Source organism: Ceratotherium simum, chromosome 27, assembly GCF_057802395.1.
Source record: "Ceratotherium simum simum isolate JZ-2026a chromosome 27, ASM5780239v1, whole genome shotgun sequence".
Taxonomy (NCBI): domain Eukaryota; kingdom Metazoa; phylum Chordata; class Mammalia; order Perissodactyla; family Rhinocerotidae; genus Ceratotherium; species Ceratotherium simum.
The window spans coordinates 2,153,034-2,175,413 of NC_141926.1; the positions used below are offsets into that span (position 1 = coordinate 2,153,034).

The window sequence follows — 22,380 nt, forward strand, 5'->3', positions numbered from 1 at the left end:
GTTCCTTAGGAATGTGACGACCCCTGAACAGAGAATCTTTTCTGATAGCCATCATCAGTGAAAACTGAAAGATCTGGTGTCGCACTCCCAGTCTGTAACACCAGAAGGTCAACGTTCCTAACTGCCTCCCCAATAACACAATGGCCTATATAACTACTGTAAGATTTCATGCCCCCTTAAGATGGTTCTTTTGGACATGAGTCGGCCATCTTCCCTCTTGCTAGCAAGCTGTAATAATAAAGTTCTTTTTCTCCTACCACCTTGCCTCTTGACTATTGCCATGTCTTGCGGCGAGCAGAAGGCCCACGTCGGGCGGTAACACCTCTACAGGGTCAAGTCTGTTGGGTAGGCTCTCCATTCTGATGAGGGTTGGGCAGCCCCTGCTCAGGTCAAAGGCCAGCCCCGCCCCAGCCTCCCCGAGGTGCTCTGACACCTTCCTCCCGGTGAGTCAGAGAAGTAGGAATCCCCCTCAACTCCCTCCCACGGAGGGAGGAAGCCACAAGGAGGAAGGAGAAAAGGCCCTCTGCATGATGTGGGGGTGGTGGCTGGGTGGGATGGGGGCTGAGAATGCCCAGGCCAGTGGTCAGGACGGGAGGTGGCTGGAAACAGCCCCTGGCCTCTTGAACCTCCTCCCTCCTTTCTAAGCTCACCTGGCTGCCCCCTGCAAACATGGCCTGGGTTACAGTGAGGAACTCCCTCACCCTGGCTGGGTGCCTTTCTGCCTGTTTGTGTGGGTTTGTGGGGGATCCAGTGAGAAAGAACTCTCTGGAGCACCCCCACTGCAGACACTGTTTCCTGCTCTGACTATCCTTCCCACCCCCCCACCGCCACCCCCACCCCCACCATGTGGCTGCCCCTCCCTCTGCAACTGCCTCTGCAAGCCCCTCCCACCCCCTGCCTCCCGCAAGGGAGCAACCGCTAGATTAACATTGCAGAAGGAAGTCACTGGTAGCAAGAAATTAAAAAGGGAGAAAAAGCAAAGATGGGGGAAGGATCAGGAGGGTTTGCAGGCCAGCTGGGAGGGAAGTTGTCAAAGGGATGCAAGATAGTGAAGATGTGAGAGCCAGGAGCTGAGCGCTGGGAAAGTGCTGCTGGCAGGCATGTGGGCATGTTCTCAAGGGGGGAGATTGCTTTCTGCCCTTCCGGTGAGGGGTGCTGGGTGCTGGGTTGTTCTTTCTGCGGGTGCCTCCTTTCAGGGGTGGGCTCCTGGTTCTCAAGCCTCACTCAGTCCCACCAACAGGACACGTGGCATCGTGGGCCCCAGTGCCTGGCTCTCCAACCTTCCCCCAACTTCCACTAAATTCCCTCAGCCCTGCCCGGGAATCTCTGTAAAGTGAGCCTGGAACCCCTCACCTCACATTCTCTGTCATTAAACTATTTCTTAATCTTCACACTCTCACAAAGGAGCCCCTTTCTTGTGCTCTCGGGGCTGTGTGTTGGGGGGATGTGGCTGGGTGGGGAGTGGGGCTGGGGATGCCCAGGCCGGCATTCAGGACAGCAGGGGGATGGAAACGGTCCACCTCTCAAATCTCTTCCTCCTTTCCACACTCACTTGGCTGCCCCTGCCTGTGCCCCCAACACGTGGAACACTTCGGGGATCCCCTTTCGTTCTGCCTGATGTCATGGTGACGTGCTTGTCTCCTGAACTAGCCCATGATGTTCTGGAGGGCACTGGTTGTGCACCTTCTGGGCATCTGGCTCAATGTTGGGCCCAGGGACAGGTGTCCCCAATGAACACCAGATGAAATACGGTCGATTTTCTGGAAGACATAGGTGAAGTGACTGGAGAAACCCCTTCGCCAGGCATCCCAAATTCCCTGTCTGCCACCTTGCTGCTGGCGCCATGGGCTCCACCCCTTCTTTTCAACGACTCCACTGCGTTCGCTAGAATGGATGCCCCGTGGTTCATCTAGCCGTTTCCCTGTTGCCGGATGTAATTTAGTTACATTTTATACAAATAATGCCTGATAAAGACACAAACACTTCAGTAATCCTGGTGGTAGATGTCAGGAAAGGGAACTGCTGAGCAGAACAGTGTGCACTTTCCTCTTGATCTTTAATCAGTCTTTTAGAATTTGTCCCTGTGTTGGTTGGGAAATGGTACCTCATGGTGGTTTGATGCATATCTCCCCAGTGTCTACTGAGTCTCTGTTTTGCTGGCCTTCTGTATATCCCCATGGCTTTCTTCACTTAGCATAATGCTTGAGATTCATTCAAGTTGTTGGGTTTCTGACACGTACACTGAAGGCTATGAACTTCCCTCTGGGCACTGCTTTAGCTACATCCTGCAACTACGATGTGTTGAATTTCATTTCATTCCATTCAACGTATTTTCTCATTTCCCTTCAGGCTTCCATTTAACTGATGGATTATTTAGAAGTGTGTTGTTTCTTTGGAGATTTCCCCTACATCTTTCTGTTGCCTATTTTCTGGTTTAATTCCATTACGGCTAGAGAACATATTGTGCACGTTCAGTTCTCTTAGATGTGTTCAGGTTCATTTTCTGGCCCAGGATACAGTCTACCTCTGTGAACGTGTCGTGTGCACGTTCTGCTGCTGCTGGGCGGAACGTCTTTCAGGGTCTGTGGGTTGGTGATGTTTTTCAGGTCTTCTGTGTACTTAGTGATTTTGTGTCTACTTTTTTTAGTTGATTACTGAGAGAGGAGTATTGAAGGCTCCAGCTGTAATTGTGCATTTGTCTGTTTCTCCTTTAAGTTCTTTCAGCTTTTGCTTCCTGTGTTTTGTGGTTCTGTTGTTAGATGCACGCCCATTTACAATTGTCGTGTCTTATTGAATTGACCCTTTTATCATCAAGTAAAGCCCCACTATACAGCCAGTGGTATTCATTGTTGTGAAGTCTACTTTGCTTGATATTAACACAGTCATTCTAATTTTCTTTTGATTAGCATTTCTGTGGTATATCTTTCCCATCCTTCTTCTTTTAACCTACTTATCATGTTTAAAGTGCGTTTCTTTTAGACAGCACGTAGTTGGATTATTTTTTAGAAATCCCACTTGCAAATATTTGTCTTGCAATTGGTGTGTTTAGACCATTTACACTTAATGTAATTATTGAAATGGTTGGATTTAGGTCTATCGTTTAAATTTTTGTTTTCTGTTTGTTCTCTCTGTTTTTCACTTTTGTTTCCCTTTCACGCTTTCTTTTGGATTGTATGAGTGTCTTTAGTATTGCATCTTAATTTATCAGCTGGCTTCTTGACTGTATCTCTTTCTTTACTTTTTTTTTTTTTTGTGAGGAGCACTGGCCCTGAGCTAACATCTGATGCCAATCCTCTCCTTTTTTTTTGAGGACGATTGGCCCTGAGCTAACATCCGTGGCCATCTTCCTCTACTTTATATGGGACGCCGCCACAGCATGCCTTAACAAGCAGTGCGTTGGTGCGCTCCCGGGATCCAAACCTGTGAACCCTGGGCTGCCACAGTGGAGTGCGTGCACTTAACCACTTGCGCCACCAGGCCGGCTCCTGTATCTCTTTATATAGGTTTGTCAGTGGTTGCTCTAGAGATTACAATATGTCTGCTAAACACTTTGTTGTCTACTTTAAAAATAATATATTACCACTTCGAGTGAAATATAGCAGAATTTTGAACCTGTGTTGGTCCCTTTTCTTTTCTCCTTTTTATTGTAGTTGCACGTATTTTACATCTACAGACACTGAAAACCCCAGACAAAGTTATCATTTTTATTATCAACATATTTTAAAGATCTTAAGAGGAGAAAATAGTCTGTTCTACTTACCTAAATAGTTTCTATTTCTATTGTTCTTTCTTCATTCCTCAGTTTCAAGTTTCCCTCTCAAATCATTTCTCTTGTGAAATCTTAAGATTTCTTTTATAGCCTGTCTGCCAGGGACTAATTTTCTTATGTTCCCTTCATCTGAGAATGTCTTTATTTCCCTTTCATTCATGAGGAATAATTTTGCTGAAATAAAATTCAGAGTTGACCGTTATTTTCTTTGAGCACTTTAAAAATGTTGCTCCAGAGGCCCGCCCTAGTGGCCTAGTGGTTAAGTACAGCACACTCCACTTCCGTGGCCTGGGTTCGGTTCCTAGGCATGGACCTACACCTGTCTGTTAGCAGCCATGCTGTGCTAGCAACCCACATACTAAAAAATGGAGGAATATTGGCACAGATGTTAGCTCAGGGCGAATCTTCCTCAGCAAAAAAAGAGTATTGCTCCGCAGTCTTCTGGCCTCTGTAGATTCTGATGGGAAATTTTAGTTATTCAAATGGTTGTTCCTCTATATACAATGTGCCATTTTTCTCTGGTTGCTTTCAAGACTTTCTTCTTTCTCTTTTGTTTTCAGCAGTTTGAGTATGTTGTGCATGGGCTTGATTTTCTTCAAGTTTATCCTGTTTGAGGGTCACTGAGCTTCTTGAATCTGTAAATTTATATTTTTCACTGAATATGGGAAGTTTTCAGCCGTTATTTCTTCAAATACTTTTTCTGTGTCAACCTTTTACTCCTTTGCTTCTGGAACTCCAATGACACAAATTCTAGACCTCTCGCTGTTATTCCACAGGTCCCCAGGTGCTGTTCTTTTTTTGTCAATCTCTTTTTCTCTTTGTTATTTATATTGGATAATTTCTATTGGTCTTCAAGTTCACTCACTCTTTCTTCTAGACTCACTATTCTCCTATTAAGCCCATTTGGTGAATTTTTTTATTTCTGTCATTGCATTTCTAATTTTTAATACCCATTTGGTTCTTTTTTTTTTTTTTTTTTGTGAGGAAGATCAGCCCTGAGCTAACATCCATGCCAATCCTCCTCTTTTTGCTGAGGAAGACCAGCTCTTAGCTAACATCTACTGGCAATCCTCCTCCTTTTTGTTTTCCCCAAAGCCCCAGTAGATAGTTGTATGTCATAGTTGCACATCCTTCTAGTCGCTGTATCTGGGACGTCGCCTCAGCATGGCCAGAGAAGCGGTGCATCGGTGTGTGCTCGGGATCTGAACCTGGGGCGCCAGTGGCAGAGCGCACATACTTAACTGCCAAGCCACAGGGCCAGCCCCCTATTTGGTTCTTCTTTATAGCTTTTATATGTCTGCTGAAAGTTTTTACCTTGGCATTTGTTTCAAGAGTGTTTTTTCTTTAGTTAATGGAGCATATTTATAATAGCTTATTTAAATGCTTTATGTGATAATTTCAACATTTGGATCGTCTCAAAGTTGGCATCTGTTAATTATTTTTTCTTTTCCAAGTTCTTGAGATTTTCTTTGTTGTTATTGTTGTTTGAGTACTTTTGGGCTGTATTTTGGATATTATTTACTGAGACTGTGGATCCTATCAAAATCTTCTCTAATGTTCTCCAGCATTGCTCTTTTTGTGTTTGCTGGCAGTTGGCCTGGTTAGAGTCAGACCACAAGTTCAGACCTGCTTCCTGTGGGCTGCGATTCCAATGTGAGTTCTGTTTTCAAAGTCTTTGCAGTGCTACTTGGATCTACCTCACACTTGCATCCCTCTGGGTCCAGTTTTCCACCTTGGTAGTGCTCTACACAATGATTCAGTTCTCAAAGATCTTGGCATGCTCTTTCATGTTGTTTCCACACGTGCCCAGCTCAGGGGTGACTCTAGAACTTCACACAAAGCTTTGTGGGATCTCTCTCTTGATCGGTTTCTCCCATACTCTCTGGCTTCCAGAGGCCTCCTTTCCTGGGCCTCTGGCTATAAAGCAGGAATTTTAGTCTCCTTGCACTGTCACATACTTCCTATGACTGGATCCACCTCTGGGTCAAAGTGACAATTGCAATAGCTTCTGCTGCTGTAGCTGCTTCTACTGCCATCCTGGGAGCGTAGCTTGGGGACCGGAATTTGCCTCTGGGGCAAGACCAGGAGAAAAACAATAAAACAGGGCACTTCTCCCACTCTCGCTATCTTTCAGGACATCCCCTTGCCCAGCCTACTGATCAGAAAGGAGGGCTCCTCTTGACCATGCCCACTGTGCTGTCCTGGAGTTCGGGCTACCTTGAACCTAAGCCAGGGACTGTAGGTGGACAGGACGCTTGCCATGACATCAGCCTGTCATCAGATTTTGATTTCTCACCCCAATCTGTCTGGAAAGTTGCTTTGTTTTATTCTCTGTGATATTTTTAGTTGTGATTAGTGGTAGAGATAGAGTGGAACGTGCTTACTTTGTCTTAACTCAGACTAGAAGCTACTGGTTTTTTTTTCTTCTAAATATTCTTACTGTCATTTCATTTGTTATAACCTTATTAAGGTAGAACTTACATGTCCATATTCACTCATTTTAAGTGTGCAATTTAATGATTTTTAGCTAAAGTTACAGAGTTGTGCAATCATCACCACAACCCAATTTTAGAACATTTTCATTACCCCGAAAATATCCTCATGCTCATTTGCAGTCACACTGTTAGTTCCTTTTTTAAAAAATAAAATACAATATTTCAAGACTACAGAAGAGTGTGGAGATCAACATCACTAACACCCGTGCACCCATTATCCAACTTTATCAAATCTTAACATTTTGCCTTATTTTACCCATAATTTTTTCTTCTTTCTTCTCAATAAATAAAACTTAAAAATATAAAATTGAAGCCCTCTGAATACCTCTCCCAGGACCGTTTCCTTCTGCCTTCAGTGGTAACCACCATCTTGAACTTGAGATTCATGAGAATAGTGGTGTTTTTCCCGTAGTCATGTAGGATGTGCATGCTATTATATGATGTATACTTTTGCAACTTGCTTTAAAAAAGAACCTCAATGTTATGGTTTTGAGCTGTGTCACGTGGATACATACAGCTCCAGATCAATTTTTCTTTCTTACTTTCTTTTTGGTGAGGAAGATTGGCTCTGGGCTAATGTCTCTTGCCAGTCTTCCTCTTTTAGCTGAGGAAGATTGGCCCCGAGCTAACATCCGTGCCCATCCTCCTCTATTTTTTTTTTTTTACTTGGGACCCTGCCACAGCATGACTTGATGAGCAGTGCATAAGTCCACGCTGGGACCCAAACCTGTGAACCCCGGGCTGCCAAAGCAGAGCACGCAAACTTAACCACTACGCCACTGGGCTGGCCCCCAGATCAATATTTTAATTGCTACTTATTATCCCATTTTGTGAATCTGCCACAGTGTATCTATTCATTCTATGTCAAGTTTGTTTCCAGTTTTTTAGGGGGCTGGGTTTTTTATTTGACTCTATCCTTTGGTCAGCGTCTAATTTGATTATATTGTGTCCATGAATTTGGCCTCCTTATGACTTCTGTGCTTTAGAACATATTGAGTTTTCCTTTGTGCTTGGTAAATGATCTGTTTATTATTGTCTCACCTGTTTTAACCTTATTGCTTACAAGTTAGAGAGAAAAGGTTATATGTAGTCCTCAAATTCTACATAGGTCTAATTTTCTACTTGATCTGTTCATTTCCGAGAGGTGTGTTAAAGATGTTTGCTGTTTGTGGCTGTGTCAGTTTGCTTTTGTATTTGTCAGTTTTTGTTTTATAATTCTGTAGCTATTTTGTTCAGTACATTAAGATTTATGACTGCTTAACTTTCTTTGTGGATTGTAACTTTCTTTACCTCCATCTTTCTTTATCCATTTAATGCTTTTTGCCTCGAATTGTATCTTTTGATATTATTTCTATATGTTATATTTGTCAGTATTTTCCAGCGCATAATATGTGCATCTTTCATTCCTTTATTTTCAGCCTTCAGTGCCTCTTTTAACAGTTTATCTGATAGACAACACTTTTTACACTTCTTTTTTTCTTCTTAATTGTGGCAAAATACACACAACATAAATTGAACAATTTAACTATCTTTACCATTTTTAAATGTACAGTTCAGTGTTGTTAAGTATATTCACGTTGTGTGCAACCAATTTCTCAACTTTTTCATCTTGTAAAACTGAAACTCTATCCCCATTAAAGAACTTTACACTTCTTTTTAGAGTTGAAAAAATTTTTTACTGTGGAAAATTTCACACATATACAAAAGTAGATGTGATAGTTTAATAACCCCATATGTCTCCAACATCTGCTTCAACAATGATCAACTCATGATCAATCATGTTTTATTTATAGCTCGACCCACTCTTCCCCCAGCCCACCCCACCCCTGATTATTTGGAAGCAAATCTGAAAAATCGTATCATGTCATCTGTAACTATTTCAATATAACTCTAAAGGATGGTGGCTCTTTAACATAATCACAAAACCTTTATCACACCTAAAAAAATTAACAGTAATTTCTTAATATCCTATGGTCTGTGCATTGTCGTTGGTGGATAAATCTCTTAAATCTCTTAATCTGCGGGTTCCTGGGCCATGTCTCCTCTTGCTCTCTTTCTCTCTCTTGTCTTTGTCTTGTGGGGTTTTCTCCAGCCTGGATTTTGTGATTGCATCTCTTCGATGTCATTTAACACATCCCTCTCTCCATTATGTTTCCTGTAAACTGGTAGTTAGATCTAAAGTCTTGATCTGACTCAGGTTCAATATTAATAATTGTTATTTTTATTTTATTTATTTTATTGTCTTAATTTTTATTACTACTTCATCCAGACCCCTTCATAGAGGCATGTGCGTAGTATGTGCTGTGTGTCTGTAGTGTAACCAGTGACATCATTGCCTTATCTAGTGAGTCACCAGTGGGCCTGACATGGGGACACTCTCAATCTATCCTTCCTTCCTCATTATTTTCTGGAATAGTTCTATAAAGAGGAGGTTCCCTTGATAGAGAACATTTAATTGGAACTTCTTCTGTCTCTCTATTTTTAAAACTCAATTCAAGAATTTGTTTATTTGAAGAGGGAGAATGTAACCCATTCACAGGTGCTGTGATTCCTGAGACCCTGGAATACTCTGGAACATTTGAGGTTATTCTCGATATCTTACTTTTTTTATTTATAATCCTTTTGTTTGTTCTATTTCCCTTTCCTTTAAAAAAAAAAAAGAGTATTCATGTTTCCTATTTTTCAGATGTATACATCCTATTTATATTCTTCAGGAGACTTTTTAGTTGTTGTCGCATATAAAGCTAAATATTTCCTACCGGAACGTCCCTTAATGAGTATCAGAAACAGCAGCATGCTCCCCTGACCTCTGGTTCTGATCTTCTAGGATTTTTGTTTCAGATTGTTAATATTTTTACCTCTGTTTTTTAAATCAACAGTTACTTAGGCTTAATAGTTTCTAGTTATTTCTTGGCTCCACTTTGGGTCACCTATCCTTGTATTCCTCTTGGATTTATTCATCTGTCTGTCTGTTGATTTCTGGGGTGCATCTTTCAAATAGAGTTCAAGGGTAATTATGTAGTGGAGTGCTGGTTCATCTGAAATGTGATTTTTGTTTCTTTGTGGGTATAATCAGTCAATGTCTTTGTTGCTGCTTCCCTCCCCTTTCCCCTGCCCCTCCCCCCCTCCTTCTCCCTCGTTCCCCCTCCCCCTTCCCTTTTCATCTTCTTCTTCTTCCCCATCCTAATCTTCTTCTTCCTCCCCTTCCTCCTCCTCCTCCTCTAGTATTTTCTTGCTATCTTTTATGTTCTGTGATAGCATCAGAAGGGAACTAGTTACAAGACCTTTTCTCTTTCTCCCTAGGGCATGCAGCAGCCTCTTAATCTGGGTCCTGTCTCTCAGATCTGGAACTTTTCTTCTGTTGTTTGAGTAGCTCCTCCTCTCAGTTCCCTCTTCTCTCCTGCTGGAAGTCCTGTGGTCCATGGATGTTGGCATCCATGCATCTGAATATGTCTTCCTCTTCCCCACCTCTTTGTGCCCTGAGCTGATCCTCATCCTGTTCTCTGATTCACTCTGTCATTTGTCATTCTGCTCTTTAGTCCAGGTAATTCTTTTTCATTTCCACGATCAGCATTTGAATCCCCAATGCCTGTTGTGTCTCCTTTGGTGGGTGCCCTCTCCCCTCCTGTGTGCCAGTCTGCAGGCTGGCATCTCCTGGGGTGCAAGTCATCCCCCTGGGCACTGCCCTCTGTGGTTCCTCGTGCCCTATGGGGCACAGCCCCCTCCTGGGCATGTGGGTGAGCCCCTCCGGGCCACCATAAGCCCCTGTTCCCAATAGTTATTCCTGCTTTCACACTGTTGTGCTTCTCACTGTGAACGTGGGTGATGAATGGTGTGTCCCCTTCTCGCTCATGTGGTTGTTGCTCTGACCTCCCTCCCTCAGGATCCTGGGTGGGGCAGAGGGGCTGGGGTTGATGGATCACATTTGGTGCAATCAGCCTCATGTAACTACTTCCTCTGAATTGCTGACTTAGAACAGGAAGTATCGTACCCTCAGCATCAGAGTCTCTGGCTGCCCAGTGTCTTCCCAGACGGGCCACAGCACCAGCCTGGTAAAGAGTGGAGCTGAAGCCCCTCCCAGCCCAGCCGGGTCGCCCCTGCCGAGGTCTCCAGGGCATCAAGTGGGGTGAGTGGACAGAGGTTCCTCTGCATCCAGGCTTGTTCTTCTAAAGGGGAACGGTTCAGATCTAGAGGTCTTCCCCGGGGAGTGGCTGCTGCATCTCCCAAGGGAAGCAGCTCCAAATTGCCCAGGCCTGGAGGGGGCCCTGGTGGCCCTAGTCCAGGTCACTCACCCTGGGATCGTCAACTCTAGGCGCCCTTTTACTGAGAGCTAGTGAGGGGAAGTGCTGTGCTCACCACGGGCAGAACCGCGGAGCCGTGGGTGCGACTGTAACCGAGGGGGAAGGGACCCAGCATGGTGGGAGGATGCAGCACAGACCCCAGACCTCAGGTCCCGGGTCTAGGGTCTCCTGACAAGACACAGGCACTTGCTGAGCCCCCAATGTGGGGACTTCGAGGCCCACAGAGCCAGGAGGAGATACACAGGACCCCCTGGCTGGTGGGTCAGGCCAGGAGTAGCCAGGGATGAGCAGGAGGGCTCCTGGGGCCTCCCCAGCTGCACCTTCCTCTTCCTGCCTGAGTCAGTCCCCTCCTGTCTTCATGCCTCCAGAATCAGCTGTGTTGGTCCATCCTCCAGCAGAGTCTGTGTGAGTGTGTGTGTGTGTCTGTGAGTGTGTGTGTGTGTGTACGTGGTACATTATCCTGGTGGTGGGTCTGTCACTTCTCTCGGATTCTACAAGGCTCACAACTTCCAGTCTAATGATGTGAATGTGCTGGGGGACAGTTGAGTTTTAGGGGGACAGACATTAGGTGTGTGACCTAAACCTCCCACAACCAGGCTCCTGGAGGCCTGTCGCAAGGTCTCCTGGGAGTGGGGGACTGGACCCTGGGGTCCACCTGGATCCCACTGGACACTGCCACACCCTCCTCCATCCCCCGTCTCCACCTCCCCCTGGCACCCAGCCCCTGTCCTCTTCCCCTGAGCGGGGGCTGCAATCCTGCACTGCTGACCCCAGCCAGGGACCCTGCACACACTGGTGGAGGCCATGCCCGGAGCTCCCCTTCTTTGAGGGCACCTGGGAGCCCCGGGCGAGAGTAGGGGCAGCTGTGATGGGGGAGGGAGAGCAAGCCCTCCCCTCGCCGAGGGCACAGTGTCTGTGTGAGCAGGAAGCCAGATGCTGGGGAATCAGCAGAGAAGAGCTGCTGAGAGACCTCTGGGAGGTCCATCAGTGCCCTGGCCAGTCTACAATGAAGGGACCCCCAACTCCACCAGTGTCCACAGTCGGTCACTGCTGAGTCTCCAGGACCTGCACCCCCACCCCTGCACACCCTACAGCATTCGTGGAAGTACGAGGGTGTCCCTTTCCTGCAGGAGGTCCCGAGGCCAAGAGCCCAGAGTGGCAGTGGCCAAGCCCACCTCAGTACCTCATCCTGAGCAGGGACACAGGGCCTTACTCTGTGGACACCTGACCTCCAGGTGACCTGGAGCAGGTGACCGAGGGTGGGGCTGGCTTGGCAGGCCTGTGCAGGGATTAGGGGGTTGGAGGTGGGAGTGAGGGCGTAGCTCTGTGAGGTTAGGGTTCAGGTCCGCGGTGAGTCACTGCAGAGGGCCCACGCCATTTCTCTTTCTAGCAGGCAAGTGAATAGATGAGGAATTGATGGAGGCGCCTCTGGGCAAGACTTGGGAGTGGGGTGCATGGCCACTCCAGGGCTTTGCCCCCAGGGGAGTAAATCGAGCCATTTCCCGAGAGGCTGGGCTGGGCAGCCAGACACCTCTTCATGGGCCTCGGGTCTCCCAGCTGGAATCTGGAATCCCTGCCTCGTGGTTGTCAGTTTGCACCATCCCTGCTCGTAGTAGGCCCGGGGAAGTTACAGTGATCACCGGGAGATTTCGTTGGGGAGAAGCCCAGCCTAGTGCCTTGCAGAACATTCTACAGAGGAGGCCACCCACTGTCGGGGGGATGGGAGGGGCCTGTCTGCAGCCTGTCCTGAAGGGTGTGAGAAGAACCAGCTGCTTGGCCTCTCATCTGTGAAATGAGAGCGCTGGGCCGGGCCGGCCAATATTTTAAGCTCTAACTGACTCTGTAACCAAGTGTGTGATTCAAAACTCACTCCCCTGGGGGTGGAGTGTGGGGGCTCATACCGGTAAGGGATGCCTGTGTCTAGAGGGGTCCCGCAGGTTCAGCTCAGGCCCAGGCCGTGCTCCGCAGGTAACGGGGCTGTCAACAGGCGTTTGCCCCTGTGGCTGGGGCAGCACAGAGCCTGTGGTGGCCCTGCATGACTCAGGCCCCCGCGAGCTCTGTGGAACAGAGTCCTGGGAGGGCCTCACCCCTCCCAGGACTCTGCACACCTGTCTGCACACCTGTCACTTTGTGGTGTCCCACCATCCTGCCTGAGGCAGTGTCATGGGGTGGCTTGCCCCATTTCACAGATGAAGACACTGGCTGCAAGGGGTTAATAACAGTCATGTTCACCCAGTGGGTGCAGGGCCAGGCCACACTGACAAACCCTAATACCAGGAGCTCTCCCCAGGGCACTGGGCAGTCTCTTGGTGATGTCGGGTGATGCCTACCAGGCAGGCCAGAACCAGGATGCTCACTGTGGTCACTGTCTGTTTCCTTTGCACAAAGTGGACCTAAGAGAGGAGTGTTGGTGTTCTCGTCATCTAACCCAGACTCTGCCTGACTGGAGAGCTGAGGCACCCATCGAGGGCATCTGCTGAAACCCGCTCGGAATGGAAGCAAGCAACTGGGCAGGGGCTGGGAGCCTGAGTCCCAGGGGGCCCCGTGATCTCGAGACCCTGCTGGTCCGCAATGCTGGCTGCCCGTCACCCGCCCTGGGCGCTAAGACCAGGCCTCGTCTCCACACATGGGCTTCACACACAGTCAGGCTTGCAGGAGCTGGTGTTCAGCCACAGCAGCTGCATGAGTCAGAGCCCTACCGGGCCAGGCCAGGGGCCAGAAGATGAGGGCTGGGGCTGCTCTGTGCTCCTCAGGGCAGGAAAGAGCCCCTGCAGCCCCTTTTCTCCAGGGCCTTCTCCCAGGCAGGGCAGCCTGTTAGTGGAGTGGGAGTCCTTGACAGGGCTAGTGGTTTCCAGTCACTTCCACCATTGGTGAGGGGCGTCATGGTGACATGGTGGGCACACTTGTGGTGAGGCAGCCCAGTCCCGGAGCTGCCCAGCCTGTGACCCAGGCAGGCCTCCCTGTTTGGCCCAGGGTTCCCTCCTCTGAAGGCTGAGGGTGTCCAGGCTGCTCACCCTCCCAGCAGTCAAGTAGCAGGGCCTGGGGAGTTAGGGAGCCAGCAGGCCCTGGCTTCTGCGTGAGCCCTCATGTGGGTCCCCTGCTCAGCACAGACATCCACATGTACCCCAGCTCTGAGAAGGGCAACATGCAGGTTAGGGGGGCAGTGTGAGCCCCCACTGCATGGCTCTGATGAGGGGGGTTGAGAAACAGGCGCAGAAGTGCCCTTGCTGCCCCTGGAATATGCAGATCAGGCACCATGGCTCTGCCCACCCACCTGGGCTCTGAGATGTTGTTAAAAAACATCTCTAGGGCCAGCCCTGTGGCTTAGCGGGGTTAAGTGCGCGCGCTCCGCTACTGGCAGCCCGGGTTCGGATCCCAGGCGTGCACTGACGCACCGCTTCTCTGGCCATGCTGAGGCCGCGTCCCACATACAGCAACTAGAAGGATGTGCAACTATGACATACAACTATCTACTGGGGCTTTGGGGGATAAAAGAAAAAAAAAGGAGGAGGATTGGCAATAGATGTTAGCTCAGAGCCGGTCTTCCTCAGCAAAAAAAAGAGGAGGATTAGCACAGATGTTAGCTCAGGGCTGATCTTCCTCAAAAAAAAAAGAAAAAAACATTTCTAGCAACTTTCCCTGACCTGGAGCACTTCTCTTAGCATCTGTAGTAGTCAGAGTTCTCCAGAGAAACAGAACCAATAAGACGTGTGTGTGTGGGTGTGTGTGTACAGAGAGAGATTTATTTTAAGGAATTGGCTCATGGGATTGGGGGCCTGGCAAGTTCAAATTCTGCAGGGCAGGCTGGAGACCCAGGACAGAGTTGATGTTGCAGCTCAAGTTGGAAGGCCGTCTGGAGGCAGAATTCCTACCTCCTTTGGGGACCTTAGTCTTTTTCTTAAGGCCTTCAACTGATTGGATGAGGCCCACCCACATTAGGGAGAGCAGTCTGCTTTACTCAGAGTCCACTGATTTAGTGTTACTCTCACCTAAGAAATACCTTTGCAGTGACATCTAGACCAGGGTTTGAGCAAATATCTGGGTACCGTGGCCCAGCCAAGCTGGCACATGAAAATCACCATCACAGCATTCATGGCTCTCTGTCACAAGGCCCAGAAGGCTGACATGACCTGTCACTTGGCAGCTGGGTGTCGGTTTGAGAGTGTCAGCCCCAGGGTCATGCTGACATGGGCTCCAGTCCCAGCGTCTGTTCTGGCTGTGTGGCTTGGGCCGGGGACTGACCCGCCCAGAGCCATGCCCTGGAGTGGTGAGCAGGCACAGTCCCCCAGGGCGGATGCAGGGTCAACGGAGGCTGTGTGTCCACAGTGTAGCCAGGCCAGCAGAGTGGCTGCCGTGGGCATTCCCAGTACCGTTCCTACGGAACCTGGAGGCTTCAGTGGCTGTCTAGGTGGGGACCACTGCCCACTGGCTGAAGCTCCTCCTGAGACTGGCCCTGTCTGCTGTGACCCTCATGGCTGTGGCCCAGTCCTGCCAGAGCCAGCACCCTCCATCTAGGGGTTGTCACAGAGTGAGTCATGGTCTCTTTCCTGTTGGCAGGAGATGTGGGGCTGGTGGGGGTCAGGCCTCTTGGATGCCCGGATCCGGCCAGTCTGACATGCAGAGACCTCCGCACTCTCATGGCCTGATTCCACTGCACTGGAAGCTTCTGGGGAGAGGGTCCTCTGTGGGCATTGCACCCTGGGCTGCTGCTAGGAGTAGTCTGAGGGGTTCCCTGGATGGCTGAGAAGCTTAGGCAGGGGCTGAGGCCAGCTTCCCTGATAGGTGAGACCTCCCCAAGCCTGGGCTCCTGCCTGGGGGGCCTTGGGGAGAGCAGGCTGCGCTGGGGCCTCTCCAAGCATTGGGCCACCCCGGGCACCACCCCAACCATGAGGACACGCATTCTCTCCCCTTGTTCCAGGGGCTGGAGGTACAGAGAGCCAGCCACCCCAGGGGGAGTGCTTCCTCCCAACTCATTTTTAAATAGTAGGGATTGTGGCCATGCATTGGCTTTTGGAGTGGTGGGGTTTTCGAGCGTGATGGAAATTCTGTAGAAGTACGGGGAGGTGGGTGGTGCTGTAGGGTCTCAGCAAAGGTCAGAATCCTAGAACCCAGGAGAGCAGTGCCCAGAGAACAGACCACCAAACACTTGCTCAGTGAATGAATGAGTGCAGGAATGAATGAATGAGTGAATGATTTATGAGCAGATGTCCCAGCACGGAGGTGCCTGAAGTCAGCTGTCTCGGCTCTTCCCACCACCATGGAGTGCCGTCCTCAGAAATGTCGGCAGTAGGAACAGAAAAACTGACCACTTTTGGAATCCAGAGAAGAAATTGCAGGACAATTCATCAACCACCATGGAATTCAGATTTTTTAAATGCATTTAAAAATCATTATATAAGTTTATTTAGAAGGTTTAAAAAATACAAACAGGAATAATGAAGAAATTATGAATAGGAATATGAAAATTAGAATAATGAAGATGCTTATAATGCCACGCCCCAGAGAGAAATATGGACTATTTTGGTATATTTTTTTTTACTGTTTTCCCATACATTCGCTTTTTACCATGAAAATCGAGTTGCCCTGAGAAAGTGCTCACACGTTTTCATTGCTGTGTAGGTTCCACTGGGCGGGCATTATAGGTGTTATAAACATTGTCCAATTCAATAGCCAGACAAGAAATCTAGTAATTTTGATTGTTATGCCTGATCACCAGCCAGAGTGACTTTTTCAAGTATTTATTAACCACTTGCATGCCTTTCTTTGTGAATTACCTGTTCAGGGCCCCCAGCCTTTTCTGTGGGGGTTTGTTATTAATCTCTAAGATCTCCTTGGAGAGGAAGATTACTGTTGCATTAGACAGATATTAAATATTTTCATCTATTCAATTTTTTATGTACAAAATATGTTGTTTTAGAGTCCATCTATCTTCTTGATATTTTCTTCCTCGGTTTTTATGTTTAGAAGGTTTCCTTACTCAAAGGCACACATTCTTCTATTTCTTTCATCATTTTATTTCCTAAAACTGAATTAACACGGCCTACAGTGTGAAAGGGGTCACCTGCGTTCCCCGGATGGCAAGCCGTGCGCCATGGCGCGTGCGTGAGCATCCTGCCTTCCTGGGAAACATGTGCTTCTTCTCGTCGCCTTCCAAGGCGGGTGTCCAACCCACTCACTCTTCTCTCATTTGGCCACGGGCCAGTGGGCCAGGGCCACACCGACTCCGTTCCTGACACTTCTTAATGCGTTTACAACCCAGTAAATAACACACGTCACCGTCTCAACTCCGTTTCCAAAGCTCCTTGGCGATTGTCATACCTTTTCTCTTGCAGACGACCTATATTATTGTTCTCTGCAAGGTAACAGGTCTTGATATATTTATCGATTTTAGCTTTTTTGTTTGTTTTCTGGTTCATCGACTTCTGCCCTTGTCTATGTATTTCCGGCCTCCCTTACCTAAGTTTCATCCCTCTTTTTCTCACTTCTGAATCCTCTGTCCCTGTACATTTACCATCATTCCTTTCCATCCACAATGAAAGCATTTAGGGCGTTGCCTTCGTGTTTCCATCAGGACAGAGGGTTTTCGTTGCGTCGGACAGAGCATGTTTGCATTGTCTATAAATATAATTTTGATTTCTTCTTTGACTTAAGAGATATTTAGCAGAGTGTTTAAAAAATTCTAATTAGTGTGGGAGAGGTGTCTTGTTTTATCTCATTTGGTCAGAAGCTGTGGCCCTTAAAATTTCTGCTATCAGACTTTGCTGATAGTAAAATTAACAGTTGTCAGCATGTCTCATAGACACTTGAAAAATGTCTTTTTGTGGGGCTGGAGGTTCAGAGGACATGTAGGTCTTGTCCTCAATCCTCTCTGCCTGTCTTGTCCCATGGGTCTGTCTGGAGCCTCCGTGATCTGAGGGTGGTGTGTTCCAGCCCCCAATGGAATCTAGCTTCTGTCCAATTCTTTCTGTGTGTGTTTATATCAGGCAGAAATGACCACATCTCGACACTCTGTGTTTCGGTTAAGAAGGCCCATGCCTATTTTAGATCCGTAGTAAACCCTTGCTTTTTCCTACCTGAAACAGCCTCGAATCCTCCAGCTCCAGCAGAAGCATCAGGACCCTGCCTTCTCTTCTTTTTAACCTTTGTCCCGAGAGCTCATCTGCTGTCACTTATCCTCACATTCCGCGTCACTTGATTTGGGCGTTCGAGCCCCCGGGTGGCTTTATTCTCTGACTGGACTGGCCAGGACCGGCTCCCATGCACAGTGTGGTGGTCAGTGAGGCCTGGGACCTCGAGAGGCCTTGCCTGAGGGTTTGCACTTTGGCGAAGTCTTCATCTTTGACAGGAAGCCCCATCCGACACCAGCTTATCACCCTGACTCAGACGCTGGCGCACCCTCGGCATCTTGCTCAAAGTGTCTTTCTTTTCTATTGTTTCCTCTTTGTCTTCTGTTTTTTGCCAAATAAGGACGATATTTTTGTGTGTGGGTGTGCATGACTGGGAAGGAATACATTCTGTTTTTCTCCTAATGCTCCTTCTGCATCTCGGAACCTGCCTGTTAACAGCTTTATTCATCGTGAGGTGTGACCCTGTCAGGGGAGGGGAGGGCGCCGGCCCGGGGGTCCTGGGGAAGCTGGAGGGGAACTTGGTGACGCACCACTTCCTGCAGTGGTGGATTGCACCAGCTGTCCCCTAGTGGGCAGGGCCCTGTGAAGGGCAACTCTAACCCAAAGTCCTCACAGGCAGTGGGGCCTGAGTTTCTCAAGCTGCCTGACTCAGGTTTTGCATTTTGAGTCCTGGTGAGGGCCTGCCCTTAGATCTGGGAGATTGCGGCCTAGGGGCTGGTGGGGGAGGGCACCCATTCCTCGCATGGAAGGGTGGGCCCGTCAGGGAACGGCCTTTGGCCACAGCTCCATGGGGCTGGGCTGGGGTGGCTCAGCTGCAGCCTGCGCTCCTCTGGCCGGCTTGCCCTGTCCAATCTCCTCGGCTCAGCCTGGGGGCATCCCTCCTGCCCGCCCGCCCAGCTGTCCTGGCTGAGTCGAGGGCCCATGGGTGCAGGTGCTGTGGTGCTCGCTCAACACACAAGCGCCATCCAAGCCTGTCCTCCCCCGGGGCTGGGGCAGCCCCTCCAGTCACACAGAGGAAACTGAGGCAGGCTGTGCCACTGAGGCGGGCCTGCCACCCAGGCTTGGGTGCTGCCCTGTCTGTTCCGGGGACCAGCTCCAGGATGATGCCCAGAGGGGGGCCTTGGTCTCGGCGTCTCCATGATGCTGGTTTTAGGCAAGGCCCCGGGCCACCGAGGGCCCGTCTTGGCTGCCCGGCACATCCACTGTGGCCCCTGGCCACCAAGACCCTGCTTGCCTCTAGCCAAGAGGTGGCCTGGCTGCCAGGCTCTGGGAGCTGCCATGTGTCCAAGCATCCTGCCCTGCCTGGCTGTGGGTACAGGGCCTGGGGTGGAGCCGTCTGCAGTGGCCGTCCCAGCGAACGAGGAGGAGCAACAGAGGACGGGAAGGGCAGAGCTCCCCCACCCCACCCCACCCCCCAGCCTTCCTCTCCACTCCCGCTTCCTGTGGTCAAGGTCAGGGCCTGTGGCCTGTGGGTCTTGCCCTAACCAAGTGTGCTCCCCTCTCTGTGGCTGGGGTGCACCGGGGGTAATTGGGGCCAGGGCCACATCCTGCTGCTGCCCGCGGCCTCAGTTCCCCCATATGAGGACGCGAGGAGTTTAAGTGCTGGTTTTTGTGAATGTTTTGGGGAGGAGATCCGTCTGTGGACACAGAAGACAGCACAGAGCTGCCTTTGCAGGTCACGCCCCAGCGGGATGGGCTCGCCCTGCCAGATCACTGCATGGTTGGGGGTGATGGGGTGGGGGCTCCCCGCCCACTACTTGGAGCAACCTCCACCACAGAAGTGGGGCGGCGCTATCCTGAGGCCGACTGGACCTTACACCCTGGGGCAGTGACCAGGTCAGCTGAGGGGGTCGGTGGGCACACTTGGGGTACCACGGGCAGTCCAGCTATGGAAACTTAGGGGACCCAGATGGAGAGCCGGGACTGGCCATGGCCAGCCTCAGCCTGAGCCCCGGGCCCCCACGATGGTTAGACACAGGGCTTTCACAATGGAGTGGGCCTGGAGTGAACCGAAACTGCCTCCCCCGCTCGCCACTGCTGTGACCCAGGAAGCCCGAGCAGGGTGTGAGTTCTGCTTTTGACCCAAACAGGAAGGATCCAGGGTTCTGTTTTGACAGTTCTGGGTCCCAATTATAACCTTCATGGGGACCATCAGAGAGCAGGGTCACCTCCCAAAAGACAGGATCTTGGGGCTGGGTGGGGCCTCTAAGCGGCAGGACCCCCACGGGAGGCCCTGGCTGGTCCTTCTCCATCCCAGAGCCCCAGTGCAGATGTGGGGGTTACAGCACAGCAAAGGCGAGGGCGGGAGCCCCGCAGGGGACCACGCGCACCCCGAAGGCCATGGCAGGGACCACGCTACCTTGAAACAGACGGACCCTGGGTTGGGGCATCTGCCGGCCGGGTCTGCCCACCCAGGCTTGGGGCCCTGAGGCCACCCTGCTGGCCCACCACCATTAGACAGTGTGTTGGGCGGCAGGGCGCCCCAGTAGCCTCAGAGGCCCGCCCTAAGTGAGCCGTGTTGATCTTTGTTCTTGATCAAACACGGCCCCCTATCTGCCTGCTACCCCCTGCTTGCTGGCTTGTTAGCAACGTCTCTGCTTTCTTGGTGTCAGATAAAAAGGTCACAGCCAGCTACAGGTTCTCAGCCTGGGGTCCCACCCACCAGGCAGCCCTGCCACCCCTCTGGGAGCTGACCTGGAGGGGACGTTGCTGCTTTGGGCCCAACTGGATCAGCAGCCCCCTCTCGAGGGCACTTCCAGGGGAGGGAAGGGGATGGCATCTCGGAGAGGGTGGCATCACTGTTGCTGTTCCCTGCCCAGTGGGTGGGGGGTTAGAAGGCCATGCCTCTGCCTCTAAGAACTGGAAGCGGAACCAGCATGCCAGGCCTCCGGCTCCGCCTCTATGCTCATGCCTCTGGAGCATCAGGACCAGTTGGTGACGACTGAATCAGCCACTATGGCGAATGCCCTGTCTACACCGTACCACAGGCACTGGGTTTTAAAGGACAGCTGGTATGGATCAAGAAAAACGAAATAATGGTCACCCAGAGCTGGTGGCCTCGGGCAAGGCAGGCGATGGCTCTGCACAGTCCTGCCTCCCCAGGGCAGGCAGCTGGCACAATCCTGGCACCCGTGGGTGCTCAGGGTTTGCTTCTCTTCCTAGTCTTATTTCTGCCACCCGCCAGGAGGCCTGGGCCAACCGTGTCTCTGCTCTGAGCTCAGCCCTCAATTCACTGAGGACTCTGGGAGCACAAAGGCCACACAGGGCCCTGACCCAGACAGTGTGTGGCGCCACATGTATGGGTGTGTCTGGTGTGTGCACGTATTCTCATGTATGCACGTGTGTGTGTTCATGGTGCGTGTGGTGTGTATGTGCGTGCATGAGTTTGTGGTGTGTGTGGGAGTGTGGTATGTGTGCGTGTGTGTGGTATTCACATGCGTGCACACGTGTGTCACTGGCAGAAGGCCCACTTCCTGCTCATCATTGGAGGCCGGCTGGGCTCAGCAGGGTTGGCAGCCCACACTGCCCCACTCAGGCCTCCTTTCCTGCTGACAGCACAGCCCCTTGCAGGGTAGTCAGAAGGACTGACCCGTGTTGGCTTCCCCCCTATGCTAAACGCCCCCTGGCAGCGGGGACAGGGCCCTCCCTGCTCTGCATCTCCAGACCGGAGCAGAGGACCTCAGCTCCACGGGTGATCCGCCACAAGAGTCCGGGGTCCGAGGCCCTGTCATCAAGACCTCTTTCCTCCACAGGACATGCTGTGCCAGCGCTCCCTGCTGCTCACCCTGGTGGGTCTGCTCTCCCTCAGGTCCGGTGAGTTCTGTGGAATATTCTGGGTCAGAAAGAAAGGGGCCCACCCTCCCATCCTCCTGGACCGAGGTTCCCGGGGCAGCTCAGGAAAGACTGTGCCCCGGGGAGACGGTCCCACACGCAGGCCTGTCTCCCCACACTCTGCCCCTCCATTTGGGGCTGACGTGGAGGTCCCCCTGTCCTGGAGGCCCCCAGGAGGAGTAGCCTGGCAGAGACGTGCTCCCTGGCTTCCTCCCATCCTTCCTGGTCACCCTGCTGACTCTCCTCCACCCACCCTGCCTGCGGGCTTGCTCGTCCAGTCACCCGCCATCCACTGTCCCAGCCCCCAGGTGGCTGCCGGCTCTCTGCGTGGGGTCGGCCAGCGCTGCAGGCCGCGGCTCACGGGGCCTGTCTCGTCTCCCCAGCCCTCTCCCAGGAGTGCACCACATACAAGGTCAGCACGTGCCGGGACTGCATAGAGTCGGGGCCCGGCTGCACCTGGTGTCAGAAGCTGGTAAGAGCCACCTTGGATGGCGTCAGCGGCCCGAGGGTCCTCGCACCTGGCCTGCCCTTCCCGCCTTCCCACCTCCCGGGCTGGACCCCCTTTCTCTGCCTCTGAAACTGCTGGCACCCAGGAGCCTCACCACTGCGTCGTCTAGCGGGGCAGGAGCCCGGAGTCCACAGGAATCTGAGACAGACACACGGCCCGTGCCAGGGCAGCCTGGGGGAGGCGGACCCGTGCGTGTGGCTGTGCTGGGTCCGGCCAGGCGCTGCGCCCATGGGCCCCTGGAGGCAGGAGGCAGGATCCCTGAGCAGAGAGGCAGGAAGAGACGCTGCGGGAGTGCCAGCTGCAAGCCCCTGTGCCCCGCAGCCCAGGCCCGTAGGGAAGTGAGAGAGAG

The 22,380-nt window shown here is 51.0% G+C and overlaps 1 protein-coding gene across 3 annotated transcripts in view; it reads left to right on the forward strand.

The window, feature by feature from the left end:
* LOC101407692 (integrin beta-2) overlaps positions 1-22,380 on the forward strand; it is a 43,018-nt gene that overhangs the window by 5,309 nt on the left and 15,329 nt on the right. Inside the window, exons 1-3 of one of the 3 annotated variants that reach the window (XM_004429666.3) lie at positions 10,231-10,390; positions 21,445-21,505; positions 21,907-21,995. In XM_004429666.3, the coding sequence (XP_004429723.1) occupies positions 21,448-21,505; positions 21,907-21,995 (147 nt within the window). In that variant the 5' untranslated portion in view covers positions 10,231-10,390; positions 21,445-21,447. Of the gene's footprint in view, positions 1-10,230; positions 10,391-21,444; positions 21,506-21,906; positions 21,996-22,380 lie in introns of those variants that run through there. The other 2 variants (XM_087417934.1, XM_087417933.1) reach the window with 2 other exon arrangements.